Source organism: Camarhynchus parvulus, chromosome 1 (genome assembly GCF_901933205.1).
Source record: "Camarhynchus parvulus chromosome 1, STF_HiC, whole genome shotgun sequence".
Classification (NCBI taxonomy): domain Eukaryota; kingdom Metazoa; phylum Chordata; class Aves; order Passeriformes; family Thraupidae; genus Camarhynchus; species Camarhynchus parvulus.
In genome coordinates, this window is record NC_044571.1 from 62555525 (window position 1) to 62577798 (window position 22274).

Here is a 22274-nt window from a genome sequence, read left to right on the forward strand (position 1 = left end):
CTGCTGTGTCCAAGTATCAGGATGGGTTGATGTGTCTTTAGTGCTCCTGTGTCATTGGTGGCTAAGCAGCATGGAGGTGGGAGCTGTCTGAAATTGGGATGTTAGCGATGACTGCATTGCCAGGTAGAGCTCTGAACTCTCTCTGGATGAGACTGTGAGAAGAACAGATCAACAGGTGTGTTCTTATGCTGTGTTGCTGATGACATAGGAAGAAGCAGAGCAGTGCCAGTACTATCGTGTTTGCTTTCACTTCCTTCTGCCCTCAGCCACCCGTGCCTTTTAGACAAGCGCCCTAGTTGCTCTCCCTACCGTGTTCTTGCTTGAACGTCATTGCACATAGCTGTGTGCCACGAGTGATCTCTGCAGGCCTCAGAAGGCATCACAGGCACAGGCAGTGGTACTCTGCTACAGATTCAGAGTGCACACAAGGCAGAAAGCCAGACTTCCAGCACTTGGAGAGGCTTGTGCTTTATGAAGGCAAGGGATTGTCAGGGCTGTGAGAGGATGGAAGTCTAGCTGATGTTGCAGCTTGGGGGAGTGTGGTGTGATGTGATAGGAGTCTGTGTTACTTACTTGGGCCATGCAGGATCTCAAGCCACCCTCCTGCAGTTTCATTAAGGAAATGTTTTCCACACTTTCCCTCAAATGAACCAGGACATTGTTTTTTTCACACCTTCTCTTTGCGGTTCTCATTAGAAATATTCCTGCAGGTTTTTTATTAATGTCTTGGTTGAAGCACTTACTATGAGGATTGTGGTTTCTGATGGATATCAGTACTCTGTTCCCTGGGTGAACCATGCTGGCATGGGCAGTATTGGCTATGGTGGTGGCCATACAATCAGATGTTCATACAGGGTGCTGTCCAGTACAGTGTCCATTGCACCATGTCCTACTCCAGAAAGCCAGGAGCAGTCCTGAAGGCTATGACCTGTCCTGAGCTGTCCCATGTCTCAATTCCCAGGTCCAGGGCATGCACATCTAAATCAGGTGGTGGTCTCTATCATGATCTTTCATTCCCAAATGCCTTTCAGTTCTACAAAGTATGGGATGCATCAATTTTGCTACCTCCAAACTCCTGCTGGATTCTGACTTCCTTTAACTTTTCCCCGTGTGGATCCCTCATCCTTTCATACATGGCAGTGTTAAGTCAGGTTGATTACATGATACTGACACTAGATGAGCCTTCTACTTAGGGGTCTTGAACTGTTTATACCCAGATGTAAATTGGAGTGGTTCTGCAGATTGCACCTCGGTGTTTGAGCAAAGTCTTCACCAGCTGTCATGTCTCTTAACCAAATAACAAAGCAGAAAAGAAGACCTGAAAAGGCAAAAGCCAAATGAAGAATGATGCAGAAGGCTGAATATTTAATAAGAGGCAATAAAAGCTGTGAATTGGAGGGTTGGTTATACAGCATGTAAATCCCTTTGGAGAACATAATACTTTCTGGTTCTGTGTATGTTTGTGGACTTATGGCATGTGATGCACCTCACTCACAGTTAAGTATCTTGGGTTACTGTGAATGCAGTCCTGATTGCACATGCTAAAAGTGCTCTTTTGTTTGACCCAAATGGCATGTGTAACATATTTAATGAGGAGATTCACTTTGGCAAACTGGATTGCTAATGAAGACGTGTTCACCTCTTGTTTCCACAGTGCTAGAGCCTGACCCAAGTATTATACTCTGCTTTGCAGAAGCACATAGTGTTCAGAGTAGCAACCAGAATCCATTGCAGCTGTTTGCATAAGCATACAAAGTAATCCGTAATGCCAAGTTTTTTGAAAAAGCCGCTCCCAAGTGTCTCAGAGCACATAATAGTAGTGGATTCTTCTGATCTTAAATCTTGGCTCTTCAAAAATACTTATTTTTCCTTATGTCTCAGAAAGGTAGAAAATATCCTATGTGTGAAGGAAATGTAATCTGTCAGGTGGCAGTTTGGCATTAGCAAAGTGTTAGATGGGCTCTTCTAGGCAAAGCACTAAAGAAAATGAATCAGTAGGAGATAAGGAGAACAGTGAGAATTATCACATTTTATAGGTGAGGGAAAACTCAAGTGCTAACAGTCTTCAAATGCATGAGAAACAACTGCAAAAGGAAGAGAAGAGATTTATTGTTCCATTCCGTGGTGGCTAGCACTAGTAGGCTTAGCTGGTAGTAAGAGAGACACTGCCTGGACACTAAGGAAAAAAATTCAACTGTTAAAGTAGCTAAACCTAGGAACAGGTCACCTTAAAATAGATCTAATAGTCCTGAAATACAGTAGGTCCCTGGGGAACCTGTATTTCTTTCCCTCAGGATCTCCTGCCACTTGCTGCAACTCAGGAGGGTGGGGTAAAGATTGTCCAGGAGGGAACTTGATCAGATGCTTCCCACAACTCCAGAGACTTCCAGAATTGCTAGAATTTTACTGCAGCTGTTATAGATAGTGTTAATCTTGTTGGTGATTGCATCAAGATAGTAGTGGAATTTTTCTTACCAGATTTTAAAGAGAAACTTCAGTGTTTACTCATACCAACATTTGATCCGTTTTAGGATATCATGTACAGTCCTGCTAGTGCATAATGGTTTAGTGAAGTTATTTCTGAGACACGGAGGCTCACATAGTGTGATTTTTCTTCCTTTCTGTTTGCTATCAATGTCATGTCCTCTCTGCTTCATTCTTGAAGCTGACCTATTCAGTTTTTTAGTTTTAGTAGATTATAGCAATTTGAGAACACCCAGTTGTGAAGATAGCTTTTTGATTCTGATATTCTGGTAATAGATTTTCAAAAGCAATTATTCCCAAAATAGACATACACCACGATCATATTGTAAAACTAGTCATTTTATGCAATAAAATGTGTTTTGAGTTCTCTTACAAATTACTGGAAACAGTAGGAGGATGCAACATATAAACCACAACAGCAGATGTGCAATACTTATGTACAGCCACAAATTTCTAGGCATTCTTCTATAACAGATCTAAACCTGCATGCACCTGTGCACTCACCTACAAGCATACAAGCATCCTCAGCCTCTTGCAGCACATATGGGTTTCAGACAGTGCTCACTCTTTTGGGAGTATGACTGGGTGCCCCTGGTCATGTATCTCCTTTGGAAGACGTGGCTGCTTCAATAGTTTTATGTGTGACTGCATTGTTCCCTAGAACCTGTTGTTCCCTACAATCTGCTAATCCACAGGCCATTGAGAAGGCTCTCACCTGAGCTGTGAATCTTTGCCTGCTGTGCCCCAAAATGCTGTTGCGCCAGGTGGGGTGCACAGTGTCCATCAGGCCTGGATGGAGGCAGCAGTGGTTGGCAGGACAATTTCTCACACTTTGATCGTTGCTCTGTTCCACTCCAGCATCTCTTACCCACCTCCCCCATTACCAATTTTCATGCTACCTCTGCACTTCTAAAGCTGATGACTTCTCTGTTTCAGGAGCGCCTTGTGATTCTCCATTTCCATTTAACCCACCTGAGGGTCACTGCCCTTTAGCATGATTAGTCTGCTGGGACCACTTGTTGCATAGTTGGAGGTCACACACACTGGTTATACGTCTGTTTTTGTCACACCAACTGCTCTTGTCCAGGCCTTTTTTCAGTGGGTAGGGTGCTCAGGCAAACATGACCACAGAAATTCTTCAGGATATTGTCTCTGTGTGTATGTGCAGGGACCTTGTGAACATGCCTTCATCTCTCAATATTTCATAAGAAACAAGAAGGTGTTAAAAAAGTCATAGTACCAGTGGCTTCCAAGAAAAAGATGCCAGAAGCATGGTTTATTGAAGTGCCTGCTGTCCCGGGATGTGCTTTGCCATCCCTGTGCCTGGCCAACGCTCTGGTCCATGTTTCAGCAGCCCACTGGGTGGCGTTATGTACCGACAGGTGTCTCTGCCCTCAGCCCTCTGCCTGGTATTGCATTCTTCTCATTGCATTCCTTGCATTTCCAACCTGATTTCATCTGTAAAAACTAGTTAGTAGCTAGCGTATCAGTATGAATACTCTGATTTGCTGATAGTATGTGATTTTGCTTTCTCTTGTTTGATAATTTGTTGCAAAGTAACATTTAGATACAGTAGAATTTAAATGGCAGAGATCTCAAAACTTTGTGTTTCTACAGGTATCAGATATTCAGGCAAGAACAGCACTGCTGATGTGGTCCCCTCCATCCAGTGATACTGGAGAAGACACAGACAAGAATGACACACCAGAGGTTTTTACTTATGAAGTGATGATTTCAAGTACCGGAAAAGATGGAAAGTACAAAACTGTGTACATGTAGGTGTTGGCTATTTTTATTTAGTCACTGCTGCGTTGAAATATGTGGCTTAAAACCTCATTAAAAATCTGCTTGTTGCTCAGAAAGTTAAATAATCAGGAGTTTTGTGTAACTTCTGTTTTGAAATTAGCTACCCTTTTTTTCAGTAGAATTCATTTCATTTTATTACTGAAGTCTCTGCCATCAACGGGAATGTAAAGATTTTGTTCTTACATGTTGGAGGCATATTTTAATCCCACTTTTGCTATATTTCAACCAGCTGCGCTAGACACCTATGAGTTTTCACATAGTGAGACATACAAGTAGTGAGAAAAATAAATTGTATTTATTACTTTTTATGTTAGCACATGCTCCTCCTCCCAGTAAGGTTATCCCTCCCTTCACTAAAATTGATCTTGGTAAGAGACAGTCTTATGGTATTAAAAAAAAAGCAGTTTCACACAGAACACAACTCATAGCAGCACCAAAGCAAACAAAACTCTTCAATTGTTTCATTTCTAACACAATGGTTTTCAGTCAGTTTTTTGCAATTTGGAGAAATATGACAGTAAATTATAGAATTAAGGGTATAGAGTTCTCTAACAGTTATAAACCTTTGTATCTAGCTAGTTTATCTTAGGCACCTTCCATGGATTTCATGCAATTGAAAGTTTAGTATCCCTATCCAAGAAACTAGCTGCAGAGAAATGACCTTTGCTAAGATAAGCTGATGTCAGCAAAAGCAGACTAACAGATGTTATTTTGGTGCCTTTTCTGTTTCCTAGGCTCTAACAAGTGGTATGTACAGTCAGGTGCAGTTTTAGATGATGTTTTTTTCAAGGCTGGACTGAACTGCTGTAGGCTCCAGTACTTCGATGGTTTTTTTGAGTAATAACATACAAGCATGCACATGCAGCTTGTCTTACTAAGAAGAAAATAATTGCTACTCTTTAGAAGGCAGCAAACAAAAAAGTGCCCTGAAACCACCAGTGCAAAAGAACAGGAATAACACAAGAAACCTCTAAAATTCAGAGATACATGCATTTACACATTGCTATATTTAGCAAAAAACAAACTCTTAGCAAATATATTTCATAGAAGGTGTGTTGAGTTAAATGATACATGTCTTTTTTTATAAATGAAACAGTCTTTAAAACAAACTTGTATCTCTTTCCAGTGGAGAAGAAAATAAAGTTACTGTAAATGATCTCAGGCCAGCAACTGATTACCATGCAAAGTGAGTATCTCACTTTCTCTTCATTAAATTCAGTGGCAATGTTTTAAAAGTTTCATTGTGTATTTGTCTAAGTCTTCAGAGATGGTCTTAACCACTTCTCACCCTCTTTTTGGTCACAATCAACATTTTTGACTTAGCTGACCACTCAGTCCATTTTGGACAGCATAAGACAAGATTGGTGCACATTCATTCTACATTCATGGTCTTTCCTTTATGCTAGTACAGTTGCCTTTTTCTGTCCTTGGAGCCAGGCACGGATGCTGCTTTTCAATTTTACACAAGCAGCAGAGGAAAGTACCTTGCCCTGGAAGATGCTCCCTGCTTGGCCACCTGAAAGTCATATCACGCTCTTTTGCTTGGCTCCAGTAGATCAGTGAACCTGACCCCATATGCATGACAAAATGTGTCCCCAGCTCAGTGTAATTCTACCCTTCTAGCAGAATTGACTACTTCAGTAGGTCAGAAGAAATAGCATAGGATTGGGAAGATATGGTTAGGTGTCATTTTTCCCTCTTTTTTTAAATATTAGAGGGTCATCTGGAGCTGAACTTGGCAAGGGATGCAAAGACTAAAGGCTTCTATAGCTTTGTCAGCCAGAAACAAATGTCAGAGAAAGTGTATCCTCCCAAATGAACACAGCTGGAAAACTGGTAACTATGGATGGGGAAGAGGCTGAGGTACTCGACAGCCTTTTTGCCTTAGTCTTCACTGGCAACTTCTCTTCTCACACCTCTCCAGTGGATGGGCAGCAGGACAGGGACTGAGGGAGGAAAGTCCCTCCACAGTGAGAGAAGAACACGTTTGAGACCATCTGAGGAACCTGGACGTAAGTCTGCATCTGATGAGATTCATCCCAGAATCCTGAGGGACTGATGTAGTTGCCAAGCCGCTCTCCATCATATTTGAAAAGTCATGGCAACCAGGTGATGTCCTGTGTGACTGGAAAAAGGAAAACACTGCACCAATATTTTTAAAGGTTAGGAAGGAAGACTGTGGGAACTACCAATCTGTCAGCCTCACTTCTCTGCCTGGGAAGATCTTGGAACAGATCCTTCTAAAAGCCATGCTAAGGCACATGAAGGATAAGGAGGTGATTCAGGACAGCCAGCACAGCTTCAGCAAGGGCAAGTCCTGCCTGAAGAACCAAGTGGCCTATGAACAAGTGACTTATATTCAATGGACAAGGAGACTGCAGATGTCTGGACTTCCATAAGACCTTTGAGATAGTCCCCCACAGTATCCTTGGTGGATGAGCAATTGTTTGGTTAGTCACATTCACAGAATGGTGGTCAATGGTCCAATGTCCAGATAGAGAGTAGTGACAAGTGGTGTCCAACACGGGCCTGTCTTGGACTGGTGCTGTCAAATATCTTCATCAGTGATGTGGACAGTGGGATTGAGTGAGCTTCCAGCAGAAAACACCAAGCAGTTGCAGTGTCAGCCCAAGTGGTGCAGTTGACATACCTGAAGGATGGGATGGCATCCAGAGAGACCTGGACAAGTGTGAGCAGTGAGGCCATGGGAACCTCATGAGGTTCAACACGGCCAAGTGCAAGGTGCTGCCTTGGGTCTGGGCAGCCCTGGTATCAACACAGGCTGCAGGATGAAGGAATTGAGAGCAGCGCTGCCAAGAAGGATGTGGTGATCCTGGTGGCTAGAGAGCTGGGCATGACCTGAAAATGTGCGCTTGCAGCCCAAAAAGTCAGTTGTGTCCTGGGCAGCATCAAAAACAGCATGGCCAGCAGGGTGAGGGAGGTGGTTCTGCCCTTCTGCTCTGCTCTGATGAGACCCTACGCAGAGTGCTGTGTTCAGCTCTGGGATCCCCATCATGAGAAGGATGGTCACCTGTTAGAGTAGCTCTGGAGGAGGGCCACAAAAGTTACTCAGCCTGGAGAAAACTCAGTACTTAAAGGGGGCCTGTGAGAAAGATGGAGACAGACTTTTTAGTAGGGCCTGTTGTGATAGCACGAGAGATAATGGTTTAGAACTAAAAGAGAGTTGATTTAGACTAGATGTATGGAAGAAATATTTTGCACTGAGGGTGGTAAAACACTGGAACAGCTTGTCTGGAGAGATGGTGGATGCCCCATCCCTGAAAATCGTTCAGGGAGAGGTTAGGCAGGGCTCCAGGCAGCCTGATCTAGTTAAAGATGTCTCTGTTTATTGCAGGGAAGTTTGGACAAGTTGACCTTTAAAGGTCTCTTCCAAACCAAACTACTCTGTGATACTTGGTTGGAAAAAAAATAGTGTGAATACAGCAGTTTACAAAGAAATAACATAGTGAAGGCAGAAATGAAGGCCTCCTTAAAAGAAATGCATTTTCAGGAGGTAACGGCAAGTGTAGAGTACCTTCTTAAACATAACTGAATGTCCTGCCTCCATGACTGTGTGGAGAACCCCAAGATCCCTGTGTACTGACCAAGGGAAGCAATTTAGAGGCAGCTGGTAGGAAGCACAGGGAACAGAAGTGTGTCAGAGAAGGGTCCGAGTTAACAATGTTCTACCTCCTTCCACATTGAGTTTAGGGTAGGATTTGCCTTGTACAATAGCCTTTTTGACATTTGCTCAAGTGGGGGAGCTAGGTTCCCAGCCTTTGGTGTGAAGGGGTCTACACCTCCCAGAGCTGTTTTCCAGAGTGTTGTCTTGGTTGTCAAACTTAAAGCAAATGAGGGTTGGTCTGTTCTTATCACAGCCCTCATTTAATTTGAGCCCCTGTATTGCCTGGAGCACAAGGTCAGGAGAAGGATGAATGGTAAGTTGGCTCTAAGCTCTTTCCTATGAAAATGTTTACTTGTGATTTTGTTGCTATTTTTAGTGGTTTTAGGTATATTTTATCCAACAAAGTAGAAGTCGAAAATTCATGGAGCGTAAGGGCCAGTGCCTAGAATTATTTTTTTTCTGTCCAAGTCCTCTTCTATCAGGCTGCATTCATTTTTTTTTCTTGCTTAATTCTGGTTGTTGTACGCAGTACATGGGAATCCGTGGCTTGGCCATCCAAGCTCTTCCTAAACAGAATTCTGCCAGTGTGAACACTGCAGAAAATCAACAAAGACTGGAACAACTCAACCACCAATATAACTGACATACTACATATTTGCAATTGTATGCAAGCACAAACAACTTTATGTTCAACTTTAGTTACTGTTTGAATGTCTTCTCTCTGTTTGTGAAATCTATAAAGCCAAATTTCCTGTGATTTGTTGTTCATGCATCAAAAATTTTTCAGGATTTTTGTATCTTCTTAAGCTGGCAACTCAGATCTTAAATTGATAATCAGAGGAAAGGATTTTTTGGAGAGTTTTGGTTTTGGGGTTTTTTTTCAATGGAACAGATGAATAAGAAAGTGCCGTTGACCCAAAGAAGAGGCAAGACATAGCTGCACAGCTTAGGGGGCAGGGGGGGACCAGATGATTATCATGTATTTCCTTTTGGAGACAAGCCTTTTGAAAAACAAGCCATTTCTCCTTGAGACGGAAGCAAAATTCACTCTTTTGAAGTATGTGGAGAGCTAATTCATAGCCTTACTAAAGGAAAGGACAAGGTGAACACACTCAGCAGGACACTCATTTGAGTGCAGAGGTTACACTGAAAATACATCAACAGCTTCGTTGTGCTCATCTGACGAATGCACTTGCAGAAGGATTATTCGTAATATAAGTTTATGTCTCTACAACAGATAATGAGCCTGCAAAATGCTACCATTATTTTCCAACCAAAGTACAGCTAATAACAGACATATTTCAAATATAATTGTGAGACTAAAGCCAACTAATGGTAATGATGTACATCTGAAATAAAGGACTCTTTTCTTTCTTATTGCGTTTATTGACCCAGATGTTTCCCCCAGTTACTTATTTATAACAGGGATATTTTAATAATGAAGCAGCAAGGCAGCAACTTATTTCCAAATGCTTGGTTTTCTTTGGAAACTATACAGATTTTGAAGCAAAATGTTATTGACTCTCTTCCACTTTAGAGTCCAAGTAGAATGCAACTGTGTAAAGGGGAGCCCTTCAGAAACAGAGAGTTTTACCACAGCAAGTTGTGAACCTGATGCTCCAAATCTGCCCAGGATAACTAATCGGACCAAAAATTCTCTTACTCTTCAGTGGAAGGTAAGGATTGCTTTACAGCCTTTAAAAGAAATATTTTAAACTCTGCAGAATTGTTGTGGATTTATCAATAAAATACCAGTTTATTGAAACTGAAAGTTGTTGTCAAATTTACTAATTTGAGTCACAGTTCCCTGACTGGAAATAGATTTACTGGGTTAAATGTGGGCTTGAGTAAAAAGAGAAAAATTCACAGGAAAGCAAGGAGTCTTTCAAGGTGAAATTGCTCAGTGCAGTACCCAATGCATTTCAAGGACTAAATTAGAAAAAAACCCCATAAACATGGAACAAGCATTCATTGTATGGCGACTAAACTAGGACTGTCCTGGCAAGTGAAACAATTATATAAGAGGAGCATTACTTGTCTTCCACTGTTCTTCTTAGGGTTTGGCCCATACATACATTTTTAAGTCGTCTTGTATCGAGTTAGAATTCTAATTTTCCTGTTTTCCCGTTACAGGCATCTTGTGATAATGGTTCCAAAATCCACAGTTACCTTTTAGAATGGGATGAAGTAAGCAAGTTATTCTATTGTATTTTTAGTCTTCTATTTCTTGAAGTAGGTGTATGTGACTTTTCACATTAAGTTATGTGAAAATTAAGATTTCTGATTAGAGGCATGTGACAATAATGTAATTCCTGAAGCAATTATTAAAATACAGTTACTGCTCCGTGGTTTTTTTGGGGGTGGATATAAAATAAAAGGATCTTAAGTGCATGATTCTGCCACTCTTAATAGTGGCTTTTTCACTCATAGTCCAATACCATATTCAAGAGCTGACACAGAAGAGTCATTTTCCTGTAGCAGTCTTTCTTTTTTAATAAGTGGGTGGGTCAGCTGTGGCCCTGCAATGATATTGCAGTCTCTACCTGGACAGCCATCCTGGAATGGTAGAGGTGCAGTATCTTCATGGCTTTTATTCTTTCAGCCCCAAGGAGCTGGGAAATGGAAAGGAAGGAAAAAAGCTGCTAATTCAATAGAAAGTTTCATATGCTACTGCCTCACCATATGGAGATTCTTGAGTTATATTTAATTTCAAAAATGGATTTTACTTCATGTTTGTGTGTACTTTAGTTGATGGATGCATATGTAAAAAGATCAATAATATGATTAACTTATTACTTTTTAGGGAAAAGGAAATGGAGAGTTTTGCCAGTGTTATTACGGTCAACAGAAGCAGTACAGGATCACTAAACTATCACCAGCAATGGGGTACACCTTTAGGCTAGCAGCCAAAAATGACATGGGAATGAGGTAAATGCTATTACATACCTAAATATGGAAAGCATATGCATCCGTGTGTGTGCTACTTTAGGAAAAACATGTGGTGGCATTTAAAGAAAAAGGTCTTTTGTCCAAATGGTCTGAAAAGGAACATAAAATATATAGTATTTCAGTTGGAAGGGACCTAGAGTGATCATCTAGTGCAACTGCTTAGTTAAATCACAGTATGTGATTGGATTGTTCTTTTTGCAGATAGCCTTTTTGCTATTGGGATATTGTCCCTTCATCTGTCAGTGTCCTGTTACCCTGGGAAATAGATGGAATATGACATTACCATATCAAGGAATTCTTTGGAAGTTCTAGCCCTTATTATCAATGCTTAGGATATGTGGTTCATGCCTTTAATTACTACTTTTCAGATGTTACAGAGCACCAAACTTTCTTTTGAATTTTTGAATTAATAACATGTGACTTCAGTGGAGAACATAAGTAAGAAATTGGAAAAAAGTGTTTTGTGAAGTTATGCCTGCATTACTGGGTGCATTAGTTCTTGAGTGGGCTTCTTGGTCATCAGGCAAAGCAGATGCATCTGTCTAACAATCACACTGCCAGAGCTCATCTCCTCTACAGCAGACTCCTGATGTCCATGCTACCTATTAGTACTTGGACCTTGAGCTCCTGTAGGGCATAAAAATGGAGCTTCTCTCACAATCAACATAAAATTGCTTTTTGTGTTTCTTTTTTAAATTCAAATATTATGGACATTGTGCTGCAGCTCTCTAAAGTGGTCTTATAGCATGAAATAGAGGATGTGTATTGTGTGTCCTTTATCTGGCAGAAGGTGCTTGAAGGAGCGGTGCCTGCTTGGCCAGTCTTAAAGGACAGTGTAAAGAGTAGGGAGCCAGACCCAGGGTCATAATTCATGCTGGGCAGAAGGAATCTGCTACAGACCATTAAGTATGTGAAAAATCCAGATGGCTCAGGAGAGCTGAAGCATGTATTGGGAGGCTTTGGAGAGTACTCAGGGAATGCATTGCATAAGGTGCCTGTTCCTATGTCTTTTCTTAAGTACCTGCTTTGTGCTACTGTCAGAGGACACTGTAGTGGACTAGAATGACTTTTGGTGTGCTCCAATAGTCTTTATTACATTACTGCTTTCTGGATGATGTTCCTGGAATTAATTATTCTCTTGAGTTGCTCCTGGACTTTGTCTTGTTGAGATTCAGTTGGAACTGTTAAAAATAAAGACAGGAAGGGAGCTGGCAGTTAAGCAGGGTCCAGTGCTTGGGCTCTCTTCCTGTTCCCCTTTTACATCTGAGTGTAGCTGTACCCTCCAGGAATAGCTGCACATATTACAGATTCCTCCAGCGTAAGCCTGGAAGACGCAGATCGGTTAAGTACCCTTCTTAAACTAATCACACTGAATAGATTTTTAGATCAGTATTTCATAGCCTTTTGAAGATGCGCTTTATTGTCTTTGTGGTGTTATTTAATTAAGAAGTCTCTTGAAATAATATTTATTAGTGTAGAGTGCCTGTTTATCCCTTATGAAGAGTGTTGAGAACATTAGGCATCTGGAGACAGAATTTTGTCTAAATAATTTTACCAAGAAGAACAGATATTTTATCTCTAAGTTAATAATGTCTAAATTTAATTCTAACCTACATGAAATAATGGTTAAAGAAAACTGGAAAAATAAAATCTATTTTCAAAAATAGTACTGTACTTCTGAGGGAATTGTTTAATAGTCATTCGAATATGGCTATGGCTGGAACTCTTACTTTATTTCAGTGTATTTTGGAGTGGTTCAAGCAAGTTTAGAGATTAAATCTTTTTAAGATGTGGGGTTTTTTTACCTTACATTGACTTGTAAGGTGACTCCTTCAATAGTTTGTTTTGAAGAGTTAGACATACTACTTGTATCTAACCTCTCTTTATGCTTTCTTCAGGCTCCCAATAAAATATTAATTTTTTTTAGTAAATATATTGTAGGTATCACTTGATTTCCATTCCAGAAATTTTCTTGCTTGTGACTTCTTACAAGAAAATAAATTACTATTCCCACAAATTTGGAAATTTTCTCTTTTTTTTACTTTTTCCCTTCTTGCTGCACATCTCTTTGGCAGTCCTCACAGACGATATGTTTGTTTTCTGTGCTGTCAACACTCTTGATAGTATGTTGTCTGTAAGATTTTTTCCTTTCAATGTCAAAAAATACCTCAATGCAGACCAAAATGATAATGTGTGCATCACTATAATATAGGTTGAGTAAGAGAGAAAGTGAAATTGAGTTATCTTTTTACTGAGATTTTTCAGGCAAGTGGGGTTTAAAACACATGAGATATTTTACTGGTGTCTTTTTTTAAGGTATATAGAGGGTTTTATTTTCAGGGCTTCCTGATAGTCACTTAGGCAATCCTTAACTTTTAGATTAAAATTACGTCTTTTAAATTAGTTTCCTATGGTTAAAAAAACTAGACTAGCTTTAGGCTTGTGATTCTTCAGATCTGATATAAAGCAGCAAAGCCAGCTGAGAGCAGGTGGGCCTTTTTAGTCTAGCTGGATGCATGTCAGGCTATCTGTGCAAGCATGCTACCTGTTCACTGACTTTTGCATCCCCCTGTTTCACAGTAGCTCTTTATACGTAATTTGTTTGTATTTTCACCACAAGGTGATTCTAATCTAAATCAGGTAAGGATAACAGTTGTGTTAGGATATTTACTGGCATACACTACTTTTCTGCAATAGGACTTTCATTTTATCAACTCTTAAATTAGCTCACCACTGAATGAGACTATTCTATTATTTTCTGGATCTCTAGAGAAACCAGTACTTCCAAGTAAGCTCAGAACACATAAGCAAAGTTTGTTTTGAAGTCATGCCTAAATGTTTTTATGCCTTCATGTTTTCACTTTGAAAAGGAAGGACACTGTGGTGTTAGTATATTATTGCATATAGAGCTTTAGTGTTTTAGAATACTGAGTTAATATGAAAAAGCAAAACGTTTTGGTTAGCAAAACATTTTAATTATATCATACAAAGAAATCTTTCAATTAGGAACATGTTAACCTTGTTCAGATATTTTGTTACTGACAGACTTATGGGCAAGTTAAGTTGTTTGTATGTAAGAGCTTGCAATTTCCATTGTGCATATCTCCAAGCTGTGTTTAGTAAGAATTTTGGTTTTTAGATAATAATTATTATGTCTAGTTAGTTTACATACTGTCTGTTTTAAACAGTGATTTTAGTGAAGAAGTCCTGTATCATACCTCAGGCACTGCCCCAACCACACCAGCAAGTCCTTTGCTGATTAATGCTGGAGTTACTTGGTTATCCCTTCAGTGGACAAAACCCTCAGGAACACCATCAGATGAAGGAATCTCATATATATTAGAGATGGAGGATGAGAACTCAGTAAGTTTAGAATACTTATTCTCACTATGTTTGATACATTATTGTATTAGTGTAGCAATGATTATTTTTGCTAGAATATTCTACAAAGAATTGTATTTTCTGAAATTAAGCTAATGACTTGTCATTGCTGTGACCAGGCCACCTAGCTTTCTCCTTTTAATTCTGTTTAGTGTTATTGAGCCCCATTTCTGCAAAGACTTTTAAATTGGTTATAACTTTGTGAATTTGTATGTGCAAGTTAAGCCTTGTAAGAGCTAGATCAAAGCAATTGCATCATGAAGTGTTGTCTCTCTAGATGTCATTTCAGACTAATAACATTTGCTTTAAAATCAGTACTGTTCTACCCTTTGAAAGTGTTAGGTAAAATTTCCAATGGTGCTGTATATGTCTTTCTTACTGATGTTTTTTCCTCTCCTGATTGAAAAAGGGTTAATGAATTCGCACCTCTTTAAAAAAAATTGTGTTTGCACAATGAAGGCACTCTTATTATTTTGTCAGAGAAGCATAATAATTACAGTTTGAAACAGTTATTTATTTGTCTGAAGTATGTTAGATCCTCTGGTGTGCAAAGATAATGTTTCACGTAATCCTATTTAATTCTGCAGGGATATGGTTTCAAGCCAAAATATGATGGTGACGATCTTACCTACACGGTGAAGAATTTGAGGCGTAGTACAAAATATAAATTTAGGGTAAGATTTTTTTCATATGTTTGGGCACCAGACGAGTTTGAGATTGACTCAGAAGTGGGGAGGGCCTTTTTTAAGGAAAACAGAATTTGATGCCAGTTTCTTGCAATTTCAAACTCTTAAAACTGTCAGCTGAACACCTGATTATTTTTTCTGCAGAAGCAATAAGAACCTCTGCAAGGGTATAGCACAGTTGCAGGTATCTTGAAATTCCAAGTCAAAAGTACACGTGCTTTACAGCCAGAGTTTTTTATTTGGCTGGTTTGTTTCATGTACATGGGTGATATTACTTAGTGTAGCTATGGGTTCTTTGATAGTAAAGACAATGAAGGTGTTCGGGTAAGGAGCAGCCTTGATTAAAAAATTGTTAGGAAGTCATCCATATTACTGTGGTGCAGAGCCTGTTCTAATAAGCTTGAGGGCTGAACTTTAAGTTCAGGAAGAATTCTGGCCAAACTATGAGCTTTTGGGTGTGGTTAAAAAGTAGAAAGAAGCATACTGGCCCTGGGAAGATGATCAAATAGCCACCAAGGACTACAAGAACTTTGCCATGACAGGCAGTATTGAAGTAAAGAAAGCTTAGGATCAACTAGAACTGAAATTGGCCAAAGATAACAAGAATGACATAAAATGCTTCTTCAGATATGTGAGAAGTAGAAGCACAGGGAATACGTACAGAGGCCATTCCTAAACAGGGCAAAGAGGCAAGTTACTAATAATGCCAAAAAAGCAGAAGTTCTCAGTACCTTCATTGCCTGTGCCTTACCAGCATAACTGGACCCCAGATCACAGGATAAGGTAGCTGTGACAAGGCTGGGGTTTGGTCTCTTGGAAAGGTTCAGTCCACTTCTGGATCTTAAGAGAAGTGGCTGACATTGCTGTAAGACCCCTATCTATAACATTTGAAAAGTTATGCAGGTTAAGGGATATCCCTGACATCAGGAAGGGGGCAAATGTAATACCCCTCCTCTACAAGAGGGGCCCAGAAGAGGAGCCAGGGAACTACAGGCCCATTAGTCTTACATCAGTCCCTGGCAAATAAGTGGAAATGTCTTCCTAGGAAATACTACAAACCAAACAAAGCAGGCAGTTGGGAATAGCCAACAGCAAAAGTAAGTGATGGCTGACTAGGCAGATCATGTCCTACATCGAGGTCATGAGGTCATTGGTCCGAGGAGATCAGTGGATGTTCTTTACCTGAACTTCAGCAAGCATTCAGCAGTTTCCCACAGCCTTCTCCCTTGCCAAACTGGCAAGACACAAACTGGATAGGTGGTATGTGAGATGAGTAGAAAACTGGCCAACAGGCCACATTCAGAGAGTGATGATCAGTGGTTTCTAGTCAGGCTGGCAGCCTGTCTGAGTTAGGAGCTCCTAGGGATAGGAGGCCCCATGCTGTTCATTTTCACAACTGATCTTGAGGATGGGATTGAAAGCACCCTCACCAAGTTTGCTGGTGACACCACATGGAGTGGTCAGATAAACACATCAGAAGGCAAAGCTGTCTTACAGAAACACCTGGACAGGCCAGAAGAGTGAGGTAGCAAAAACAGTATGAAGTTCAACAAAGGCAAGTGCCAAGTTCTGCACCTGGGCTGGAATAACCAAGGAGCCCACTATAGTCTTGGAGCAACCTTGCTGAAAGGGACCTTCAGGCAAACTGGATCCTGGGCTGACTCAGCAGTTGCATTGCTAACAGAGATAAGAGATCTTACCTGTATTCACCTTGTATCAGATCACACCTGGAGAACTGTGTCCTGTTCTGATCCACACAATTCACAAAAGACAGGCAGAGTGGGAGTTGGTCCAAAGGAGAGTCACAAAAATTATAAAAGGGCTGGAAAACCTGCCCTATAATGAAAAATTTAAAGGAATTACATATTTTCTCATTGAAGAAGGCTGAGAGAGACCTCATCACAGTTTGCCAGTACTTAAAGCCTGACTACAGAGAGGAGGGAGGTTCTCCCTTCACAGGGAGCCACCTTGAGATGGCAGGGGGCAAGAGTTGCAAGGTACACTAGAAGGGGTTTCATCTTGGTATAGGAAAGAAGTTTTCCACAGTGGGATCAAGTAATCACTGGAACAACCTCCCCAGAAATGTGGTGGAATCACTGGGTGTGACTGGAGAGGGTGTTAGATAATCTCATCTAGGTTCACTTTGCCCTGAGGGGTTGGACCAGATGATCTTTCAGGTCCCTTCCGGCCTGGGCTATTCTATGTTGTGAGATACTCTTGAAATAGTTGCTTGGGTTTTGGAACAAAGCTAAAGACATGTCTGACAGTGTGAATCACAGAATCATTTAGGTTGGAAAAGACCTATAAGATCAAGTCCAACTCTTAACCCAGCACTAAACCATGTCCCTAAACAACATATCTGCACATCTTTGAAATACCTCCAGGGGTGGTGACTCAACCACTTCCTTGGTCTGCCTTGCCAATGCTTGATTGCTCTTTCTGTGAAGGAATTTTTCCTAATATTCAATTTACACTTCTTCTGGTGCAGTTTGAGGCACAGTCAAAATAATCATCTGTCTGCAAGTGAAAAATACTGATAGCTGTTGTCACACATACACCTAAAATACTAAGGAAGAATACTAAGTGAAATACTTAAGGAAGACTTGGGAACTGTTGAAGAACAGCTTCTCTTTGCAATATGAATGGCAATAGCTTAAGTGTTAATTGATTTGTTTTGAGTTTACACTAAAGCATGTAAGTACTCCTTTTCAGATGATATTTTGCACTTCTGAATATGATTTTGTTGGGATTTTTGCATAACTTAGTATTCAAATAATTTCAAATTTCATGATGTTTCTAGCACTATTATGGCTACACATGAACTAAAGAATAGCTAATTCTCTTGAAACTAGCTTTTGCAGGACATGAACATAGTCTTCCTTTGAAAGTAATACTACACATGATTTATACTCATTACTAGTAAATGTATAGTTACTTAAACATCCTAAGTTTCTCATTAAAATAAACTCTAATGTTTATACCCTATTGTTATTAGCAAAACAATAAACAGAAGTCTGTTCACGCATTCCTGGAGCATAAAGGAGAAGCAAATGTTATGTTGATCAGGTCTTTAATTTTTATTATACAGGGAAAAGACTTAATTAATAGTAATATTCCTTAAGGCTTTTGAAAGAAGCTTTATAACCATTGGAAACCTTATTATAATACGTAAATGCTAACTGCTTGTTTAACTTGATTTGTAAGGGCACAAAGACAACCAGATGATTATTAATCCTGTAAACTGTATTGGGAGACTTAATGTCTGAGAGACATGTTAGCTTGCATTTCCTCTTCTCAGTCTGCTAACATCACTGCTATCATTTAGATTCTGCTCATTTTTAAAACATATATAAAAGCTGAAAAGACCTCTTTCTTTTTTCCTTTTTTTAAATTTTTTCCTAGGTGGTTTAGCTTTTTACTAAACTAAACTACAAAGTAAAGAGTAGCAAGAATTTGTTTTCCTACAATCACAGAAAAGTCTAGGTTGGAAGGGACTCTTAGTGATCATCTGAGTCAAATTTGTGTAAAAAGCCAGGCCTTATCTTAGGCAGTTCAACCCTGTCCCAGCCCTATTGAGCTGAGATTTCAGTACTCCAGCAAGGATGATTCAACCACTTCTTTGGACTGTCTGTTCTAATGGTAATTAATTTCTTTTCTTATATCCAGCTAGAATTTCCTCTAACACACTGCTGGCTCTTGTCCTGTCATTACAGATCCTTTGGAAAGCAATGTCTTCATCTCTTCTGTAAATGTCTCTTAGATGTTGGAAGGCTGTGATTAGATCCTTCCCAATGAAACTTCTTTTTACTCAGGCAGAATAAAGCAAAGCTTTTTTCCAATGTCAGGTTCTCTAATCCCCTGATCATCATGCTGGCCCTCTTCTGAACTCTTTCCAGTTTCTAGTGTCTCTTGAACTGGGAGGACCAAAACTGGACACAGTATTCCAAGCATGGTTTTAAAAGTGCTGAGTAAAATGACATAATTAAATCCTTTGTTCTGCTGGGTAAATTCTTGCTGATGCAGCCCATGAAGCAATTTGGTTTTGCTACTGCCAGTATGCTTTACTGATTAATTTGGCTTGCTCCTACTCAAATGCCAATGTCCTTCTCAGCAGAGCTGAAAAAAGAAGAACTGGGTAGAGTCAGACCCTAGACTGTACTGGTGCTGGGATTATTCTATCCCAGGTGCAAGACTGTATCTTTGTCCAAAGCTCATCCAGTTCTTGTTCATGCAATATTTCAGCCTATCAAAGTCTGTATGATGGCTCTTCCCTCCAGCATATGTTTGTATTCTCCTAGTTTGGTGCTATATGCAAATCTGAGAGCATCACTCACTCCTGTCATCCAGATCGCTTCTAAAGATAATGAATAGAATCTGACATTGGATTGGCTGCTGAGGAAATCCACTCACGAGCAGCTGCTAATTTTTCTTCAAGCCATTAGCCAACACTCTTTCAGCCTGGCATTCTGTCAGGTTTTCTACAGCCATCTTGTGGTCCATCTGTTCTATCTTAACCAGCTTGTCTACATAGATGTTGTGGAGATCAAACTAAAATTAGGCTAGATGATGTCCCCAGCTCTCCCCCATTTGTTAAGCAAGTTGTTTCATCATGGAGGCACTCAGGTTGGTTAAACACAATTTACCTTTGACAAATACAATTCCTTGTCCTTCATATGACTTTCATGACAACCTTTGCCATAATGATCCTTGGGACTGAAGAGTTTAAAAAATCCCTTTGCTGTTGTTAATACAACTTACCCATATAAATACTTTCTCTATCTCAGTATTTTTGTAAAAGAAGGTGCTATACTAGCATGGGAGGAATTTTTTTAAGGATTTGGTTTTCTCTGGCAATTTGCATGCATTTATATTTTCAGTATAGTGATTGTTTAACTGTAGGACTAAGGAAAATGTAAAATGAATGTATATAGTAACTTTAGTTTTTTTGTTAATTTATTATGTGTCTGTCTATATATACAATATAAGTTCATTTGTCCTTACCATAAACAGTGAATAGCATGCCGCTATCCAATATGTTTATAGTATTTCATATATATTTGCAGGTCACTGCTTATAACTCAGAAGGGAAAAGCAGTCCAAGTGAGACAGTGGAGTACATTACTTGTCCAGACAAACCTGGAGTACCTTCAAAACCCACAGTGAAAGGAAAAATTCATGCACAGAGTTTTAAAATAATCTGGGGTAAGAATGTTTTCCAGCTCTAATTAGAGTATTTCTTCTGTATTTTTAATATAGATTATATATATAAAATATTTTTTATACAGAAGGTCAGGTTTTACTTTAATAACACTTCAGTCAACTGAGCCATTATGATCCATTTATATTGAAAAATACTGTGTCAAAATACTTAGTGTGGCAGTACAGCTAATTATATGGGAAGAATAATATGCTAATTGTGATAGGGACTGTTATTGCAGAGGACTACAACACTTCAAAAAGTGTGGTTAATTGGTGTACTAAGAAGTTCTGTTTCTCTGGCACAAAAAGTAGGTGTGTGACATTCTGGATTCTTATTGAAAGACGAGATTGAAGTTCAGCCTGTATCTTCAAACTGTTTGGTTTTGAGAGATAAGTTTGTATTTGCTAAGGATGTTGAGAAACTTTTCCTTAAGCTCAGGAATTTTTAGCCTTATGCTGTAAAATAGGAGAAGGTTAAACTGTGCCATGCAGTACTTTAGCAGAAAATCAAACAGTAAAATGCTACATTTATTATCACTACTTACCTATTTCCATTTAATAATGCTTTTAATTCTTTAGCATCAGTAATAAGAAATTTACTTGTAGAGTACAAATAGTACTCAGCAGGTCCAGCCTTGTATCTTCCCAGAGTGTTTTGCTACATCAGGACCTGATACTTGATCTTTAATGTACAATGCATAATGTATGAAGTTATTAAAAATACCTGATTTGTATATCAAAAGCTATGTAAAATACCAATTTATATATAAAACTGTTAATTGTCTTTATTTGGAACAGTGATGCTCTTTCTATGTGGTAATTATTGTGACAGTTTTATTTTCCATTTGGAATAATTTCCTTCCAACCAAAAAAGTGCTATCTACCATCTAAGTCTCATTTTATTTAGCTGACATTTTATGATACATAACCCCTGCCTAAAAGCCAACATAATTTCATCCAGCACAAGCATGATGTGATGTTTAGGCAGGAGTACCCTTCTGTGTTGAAGTATAATGCTGTCTTTATATTTGTTCAAAATGTTGTTTCACATTACTTTAATTTTGCTGCTTTCTAAGTCATCTTTGAGAAACAGTATTAGGATAATATGTCCAAGAAAGGTCTGTAGATTTGTATCTTGTGCATGAATACTGAACCAGGGAGGATAGTGCACTCAACTTCTAGTGATATATTAGAAGTTAAGAGATAAGTCTTCAGTGTAGAGCTCTTGACTATTCTATTCTGTCCCAAAATATTTAGGTTTTTGAAATGCTGTCCTTAAATAATTTCAAAATATTTTTACATACAAATCCATATGATAATTTTCCTGTCTGCAGTCCAAATTACAGGACCATTAGAGGCTGTGTCCCTGAATCCATGCTCAGGCACTTGAGACTGAAATGTTTGTTGTGGCATCTCCCAGGGGCAATTCCCTTGTCCCTTCTCCTGTGTAGAGTGTTCAGAAGGGCTGAGAGCTGGCTTTCATACAATAGGACTTGGAGTGATTTGCTGCTGCCCTGGACTAGTACACTCTCTGTCTAAATAAGCACCCATCTCCAGCTGTCTGTTGATTTTGCCATTGGGAAATCCTCCCCAAAAGCAATAGAGCCATTTAACTTACCTCACTTAGTTGGAATATTGCTGTTTTTTACAGATCCACCAAAAGACAATGGGGGAGCAGCAATACATACATATGTTGTGGAAATGTCTGAAGGCTTAAGTGGTAAGTATTAGGATCATACATTGGCATTCACTTGTGTGGGGTTTTTTTCCTGTCTCTGTGTGCATGTGGGAAGAATAAAATGTGTATTGTGACTGGAAAAGTTATTGCAGGGACTGACATCAAAAAGAAAATAGAGGCACATTGATGCTTGTACACAAGAAGTTCTTTTTCTCTGATTTAGAAGAGAGATGCCACAAAATTCTGTGACGCAAGAGATGTTTTTTGTTTAGCTTACTAATTATGTCTATTCAGTTTTGGAAATGAAATTACACACTTGAGACATTTTAGGGCAAGAAGACAGGGACATGTAGCTTTGTTGTCTGCATGGCTGATGAAAGAAAAGCTTGTACTCCATTTATCACTATTAAAAGAGAACAATGACGCAGCTGGGGTAACTTTCTGCTATTTGCTTTTCTGTTCTTTC

The 22274-nt window shown here is 39.4% G+C and overlaps 1 protein-coding gene across 7 annotated transcripts in view; it reads left to right on the plus strand.

The window, feature by feature from the left end:
• The window catches only part of FNDC3A (fibronectin type III domain containing 3A), a 110415-nt gene that overhangs the window by 72591 nt on the left and 15550 nt on the right, over positions 1-22274 (plus strand). For all 7 annotated transcript variants that reach the window (XM_030962931.1, XM_030962923.1, XM_030962963.1 and 4 more), the window contains 9 exons: positions 4102-4259; positions 5417-5476; positions 9453-9591; positions 10049-10102; positions 10719-10843; positions 14053-14227; positions 14833-14919; positions 19995-20133; positions 21782-21850. In XM_030962931.1, the coding sequence (XP_030818791.1) occupies positions 4102-4259; positions 5417-5476; positions 9453-9591; positions 10049-10102; positions 10719-10843; positions 14053-14227; positions 14833-14919; positions 19995-20133; positions 21782-21850 (1006 nt within the window). The remainder of the gene's footprint in view (positions 1-4101; positions 4260-5416; positions 5477-9452; positions 9592-10048; positions 10103-10718; positions 10844-14052; positions 14228-14832; positions 14920-19994; positions 20134-21781; positions 21851-22274) is intronic.